Here is a 6,116-nt window from a genome sequence, read left to right as displayed (position 1 = left end):
AAAAAAAAGGACACAGGCCAGGCACATGGCTCACGCCTGTAATCCCAGCACTTTGGGAGGTCGAGGCAGGTGGATCACCTGAGGCTGGGAGTTCGAGACCAGCCTGCCCAACATGATGAAACCACTCTCTACTAAAATAATTTTTTAAATTAGCCAGGCACGGTGGTGGGTGCCTGTAATCCCAGCTACTTGAGAGGTCGAGGCAGCAGAATTGCTGGAACCCGGGAGGCAAAGGTTGCAGTGAACCCAGATTGCATCACTGCACTCCAGCCTGGCAACAAGAGTGAAACTCCGTCTCAAAAAAACAACAACGAAAAAAGACAAATACAATTTCTCTTATATGAAGTACTTAAATTAGCCAAATTCATAAAGAAAGTTGAATAGAGGTGACCAAGGGCAGGGGACAGCAGGGAAGGGGGAGTTACTGCTTAATGGGTACAGAGTTTCCGTTTAACATGACAAAAAAGGTCTAGAGATGATTAGTGGTGATGGTTCTACAACATTGTGAATGTATTTAATGCCACTCAATTGTACATTTAAAAATGGATGCTGACCAGGCGCAGTAGCTCATGCCTGTAATCTCAGCACCTTGAGAGGCCAAGGCAGGCAGATCACATGAGGTCAGGAGTTCAAAACCAGCCTGGCCAATATGGTGAAACCCCGTCTCTACTAAAAATACAAAATTAGCTGGGCATTGGTGATGTGCACAGGTACTCCCAGCTACTTGGGAGGCTGAGGCAGGAGAATTGCTTGAGCCCAGGAGGTGGAGGTTGCAGTAAGCCGAGATTGCACTACTGCACTCCAGCCTGGGCAACAGAGCAAGACTGTCTCAAAAACAAACAAACAAAAAAAGGGTGTTACAGCTTGTTTAGAATTTGTCTAGCAGATTTTCCAGCTTTTACTGGAAGCCCCCTCACCCCACAAAATAGGTGAAATGGCAAATTGCATGTATATTTTACCACAGTGAAGAAACGAAAAAAGAAGTTATTCAGCCGGGCGCGGTGGCTCATGCCTGTAATCCCAGCACTTTGGGAGGCCGAGGCGGGCAGATCACGAGGTCAGTAGACAGAGACCATCCTGGCTAACATGGTGAAACCCTGTCTCTACTAAAAATAAAAAAAATCGGCTGGGTGTGGTGGCACGCACCTGTAGTCCCAGCTACTCGGGAGGGCAAGACAGGAGAATCGCTTGAACCCGGGAGGCGGAGGTTGCAGTGAGCTGAGATGGCGCCACTGCACTCCAGCTTGGGTGACAGAGTGAGACTCAGTCTCAAAAATAAAAAAAAGAAAGAAAAGGAAGTTATTCCTCTGGGCTCCACTCCACTGTACCAGGGGCTTCTCCTTGCGTAATGTGCCTCTCTGTTGGCCATGTGCTCCCTGGGGCCAGTGATTGTGCCTGACACAGTTTATCATATAATTAGGTTGTTAATGTGCATTTGGTTTTAATGAAAAAAGAAATGAGCAACACCCCCTGGCGCATTTCCGGAAGCCTGTGCATTTCCAGAAGCCTGTGCATTTCCGGAAGCCTGTGCATTTCCGGAAGCCTGTGCATTTCCGGAAGCCTGTGCATGTACAGTGGCCTTCACAGGGGCGTGTGCCTCGTGCAGCTGCGTATTCAGCCCATGTTCCAGAGCAGCCAGTGACCTGGGATATTTAGCAGGGAGTTATGATCTGGCCTCTGTTTTCTCCACGAGGATCAGCCCTGAGGCCAACTGGGACAGAGACCACACAGCACACGAGGGCACTGGCAGTGTGGGCCACCAAGCGGGATTGCTGCCTGAACACAGCAGGCCTGGAGAGGCTGCGATCAGCTCGCAACCCTGAGAAAACACTCGATCGTGAGTGCATTGTGGAAGCTGTGATGTCTGTGGCCCATGGGGACAAAGTTAAGTCACTGTCTTAACCTGAAGATAAATGAAGGGGCCCTCTTCGGGTAAGAGAATTAAATTCCTCCAGGGAAGAAAAGAATGACTTTCCGGGCTGAGAGGAAAAGGACTTCGCTGTAATCCAGTCAGCAACAGCAGCAAATTTAAGGGGGGGAAATGTGCCAAGTGCGGGAAAGGGGTCAGAAAAATAAACTCAGCGTTCATTGCCCCTCAGGCGCCCTTTAGGGAGAGCAGACAGGCCTGGAGGAATAGGCTCGCAGTCCACTGCCCTCTGCTATGAATCCCAAACGGCCCTGCGATCACTAGTTGGGATTCCCAGGGGCCTTCACATTCAGGAGGAGCTGCCCGGGGTACCGAGCTGAGGATTTCTGTCCCGGGACAAGCAGCCTCCCTGGGGAAAATCAGTGCTGGCATGTGGCTTCCAAGAGAGGCCCCCGTGACTTCAGAGGGCTGCTGTGCCTCTGAGTCCAGTTTGCCTGAAAAATCTTCCAAACGCAGCTCTAGTGCCACTTCCTCCAGGAAGCCCACCAGCCGGCCCTCACCACTCCTGGACCCCAGTCTAAGAATACTTATGCCTTAAACAGTACAATGTGGATAAATTAATAATACAAAAACAAAATGTCCACGTCCACTCCAAACATAGGAGGGAGAATCAGGGCGGAAAGATACAGTGGTCTTAACTTGTGCTTGAAAGATTTTACTTTTAGGTTGGGCGCGGTGGCTCACAACTGTAATCCCAGCATTTTGGGAGGCCGAAGCAGGCGGATCACCTGAGGTCAGGAGTTCGAGACCAGCCTGGCCAATATGGAGAAACCCTGTTTCTACTAAAAATGCAAAAATTAGCTGGGCGTGGTGACATGCACCTGTCATCCCAGCTACTCGGTAGGCTGAGGCTGAGGCAGGAGAATCACTTGAACCCGGGAGGCAGAGGCTGCAGTGAGCCAAGACACCGCCTTTGCACTCCAGCGTGGGCAACAAGGGCAAACCTCCATCTCAAAAAAACAAAAAAATTTTACTTTAGCCGGGCGTGGTGGCCCATGCATGTGATCCCAGCACTTTGGGAGGCCTAGGCGGGAGGCTCACTGCAGCCCAGGAGTTCAAGGCTGCAGTGAGCTATATCATGCCACTGCTCGCCAACCTGCCCAACAAACATATTTTTTTTTTTACTTTTGCATATTTTACAAAGCACACACCCACGTGAGCGCATTGCCGGCCCCCTCGCTCCCCAGGACAAAGTGGAGACCCTGTCAGCGAGGAGACTGCCGCTTAAGTCCCTGGGGTTCTCCACAGAAGGAGGAGATGGCTCTGCAGAGCCATGCGCCCTAGACAGAAGAACTTTCAAAGTAATTCAACAAAATTGAAACTCGTCGAATTACATTGCAGACAGCGCGGGCGGAGCAAATGTGTGTCCACGGAATATTCGTCGGGCACAAGGGGAATTCCCTGTCAGCTACCCGGACCGTGGGTGCCCTGAGGCCGCATCACGCTCCCCCGGGATAAAAAGGGTGGGGGGCGCACAGAGGTAAGAAGGAGGCGGGTGGGGGGGTGCAGAATAAGGAACTGAGGTAAACGCCCAGCACTGGACTCCCCTCGGAGCAGCACCCCGAGAGGGCCGGGGTAGCAGACGGGCTGCGAGCCCAGGCTGCCAGCCCCGCCCCCAGCAGGCCCCGCCTTCCGCTGCTCGCCACCGCCCCCGTGAAAAAAACCAAACCGGCAACCTCTACCCGGCCGCTTCCCATTGGCTATGTGAGTGAGCGATGTCCACCAGGGCCAATGAGCCGCAGCCACGGCGCGGCGAGCTCCTTCCGGCCCGCCCCCGCGCGGCCGCCCGGCGGACCACTGGACCGGCCTGGGGCGGGACGTGGGCGCGGGGGCGCGGCGTGCGGCACGCGGCAGGGCTGAAGCGGCGGCGGCGGTGGGGACTGCACGTAGCCCAGCGCTCGGCATGGCTCTCCTGGGGCTTGGTAGGTGCGGGCCTGCGGCGGGAGGGGGGCGAGCTGGGGTCGGCCTGAAAGGTTTCCAATCTCTAGGCCGTTCCCCGGCTGGCCGCGGCCTGTAGGCGGCCGGAAGCGGGCCTGGCGGGCGGGAGGCGCGGGCCTCGGCGGCCGGAGGAGCTGCGAGATTGCCCGTCGGAGGTGCGGGTGCGCCGGAGACTAGGGCGCCGGTGGGGAGGGACTTTTGCAGCCTCGCAGGGCGGTGCGCGGGGGGCGGGAGCCTAGTGTGCTGGAGCTGGGCGCGGGGTCCGGGGCCGGGCTGGAGAACCGCGGAGCCCAGCCCCGGCCGGATTCTGGCGAGGGGGTCAGTATTCCCGGCGAATCGCGGGGGAGCTTGCTCTGGGCGCCTTCTCGAACTCGTGCGTGGGAACGGAGGATGGCGGGCGCCTTGCACTGCAGCTTGTTTCTGCCACCTGTTTTATGCAGCTCCTACTTTTAAAAACTGAAATGTTAGGCCGGGCGCGGTGGCTCACACCTGTAATCCTAGCACTTTGGAAGGCCGAAGCGGGTGGATCATCTGAAGTCAGGAGTTCCAGACCAGCCTGACCAACATGGCGAAACCCTGTCTCAACTAAAAATACAAGATTAGCCGGGCGTGGTGGCGCGCGCCTGTGATCCCAGCTACTCAGGAGGCTGAGGCTGGAGAATCTCCTGAACCCGGGAGGCGGAGGTTGCAGTGAGCGGATACCTCGCCACTGCACTCCAGCCCCGGCAACAAGAGTGAAACTTCGTCTCAGAAACAAAAAACTGAAATGTTAAATCTCAGTCCTGAAATAAATACCCATAGTTGCCTTAGAAAGGGACAGTGCCTTCCAAAACGTGGGCTTAGGACGCAGGGGTGCTTCACATGTCATCGGACTCCTTAAAAACGAAATGGAACCCAGCGTCTTAGGAATTCTGTAAATGTCTGCTTCGGAGGCTACAGTAGGCGAGGCCAAGGGTCCTGTCCTCGCCGGGCTCGCCTTGGTCACAGCCTTGGCTCTGAGAGTCCTTAACCTTGTCTCTGGCCTCAGACCACCTGTCCCCTATTTACTGGCTCTGTGACTCGGAGCAAGTTACTTAACCACTCTGTGCCAGTGCCTTTTCAGTAGTGCTCACCATTTTAGGGGCTGATAATAGTACTCCCTTAGGGTTGTCCTCAGGATTAATGAGTTAGTACATGTCTTTTTGTTTTTCGAGACAGGGTCTTGCTCTGTCTCTTAGGCTGGAGTGCAGGGTTTTGATCATAGTTCACTGCAGCCTGGAACTCCTGGTCTCAAGGGATCCAGACACATGCCACCACACCTGGCTAATTTTTAAATTTTTGGTAGAGTCAGGGTCTCTTTGTATTGCCCAGGCTGGTCTCAAACTCCTGGCCTCAAGTGATCCTCACTCCTCAGCCTCCCAAAATCCTAGGATTACCAGTGTCAGTCACCTCGCCCAGTTAGTACATGTTTAAAGAGATGTAAATATTTGCCATATTACTGTGGAGAGAGTAGATGAGGGGAAAAGATTTTAGTCTGTTTAGTTTCCTGTGAGTGAAGTTCAGACTAGACCCTGAACGAGTCTGTGAGTCTATTAATTAACTCATTTTAATAAATGGCAGCCTTTTTGGGAAACCTCTTGGTTTCTAGATGACTGCTCTGGGACCGTAGATGACTCCTAGCAGATGTGGGACAGAGATGTTACTGCTGTGAATTTATAACATCCTTAACTGCCGTGGAGGAATGGAAAACCACAGATGGCAGAGCCATCTGCTCACAGAGATTCTAGACACTCACTCGGATGGTCCGATTTCCCATTGGTGTTCATTATCACTGAGTGGAATGGTGATGTGAATTTTAGAAACAATATCATTGGTCAGCATTGACCTACTTTGTCATCTTAAGTAAGCCCAGGGTTTTTTGTGTTCTTGGGGCTTGGGGATAGTTGTTGGCTACTTTTATGCATTCAGAATGTCCACATCTTTTGTCTGTTCTTTCTCAGTAGTATGTTCGGTTTCCTTGTAGCCCTGCTAGGTCACATTGCCTTTTTAGGAATTTTAGTCTCAAACCTTAATCAACACAGCATTTTCATTGGGTAGCCATGTACAAGCAGAGGAGGCTCTTGTGAGAACTAGGCAAAATTTAAAGCAAGCAAAGGTCCGTCACCATTACTAGAAAAAAGAATGTGTTAATACTGTCAGTAAAGAGCGTCTTTGTATGGAAAGGGAAGCACATTTCTAAGGTGAAAAACCCTGGTCTCTTGTGGTGACTGCA

At 52.9% G+C, this 6,116-nt stretch overlaps 1 protein-coding gene and 1 non-coding gene across 2 annotated transcripts in view; both read left to right on the top strand.

The window, feature by feature from the left end:
- Positions 1-852: 852 nt before the first annotated feature.
- LOC112427520 (U7 small nuclear RNA) lies at positions 853-913 on the top strand. The gene has a single exon (XR_003019130.2). It is a non-coding gene; the product is annotated as a U7 small nuclear RNA (small nuclear RNA).
- A 2,827-nt stretch (positions 914-3,740) lies between these two features.
- Positions 3,741-6,116, top strand: part of LOC105486489 (protein disulfide isomerase family A member 6) — a 28,258-nt gene continuing 25,882 nt past the window's right edge. The window contains exon 1 of the mRNA XM_011749382.2: positions 3,741-3,849. Coding sequence (XP_011747684.1) covers positions 3,831-3,849 — 19 coding nt within the window. The 5' untranslated portion in view covers positions 3,741-3,830. The remainder of the gene's footprint in view (positions 3,850-6,116) is intronic.

The sequence above is a fragment of the Macaca nemestrina genome, chromosome 13 (genome assembly GCF_043159975.1).
Source record: "Macaca nemestrina isolate mMacNem1 chromosome 13, mMacNem.hap1, whole genome shotgun sequence".
NCBI lineage: Eukaryota > Metazoa > Chordata > Mammalia > Primates > Cercopithecidae > Macaca > Macaca nemestrina.
The sequence above is the reverse complement of the archived record's forward strand: the minus strand, read 5'-3'. Positions and strand labels throughout refer to the sequence as shown.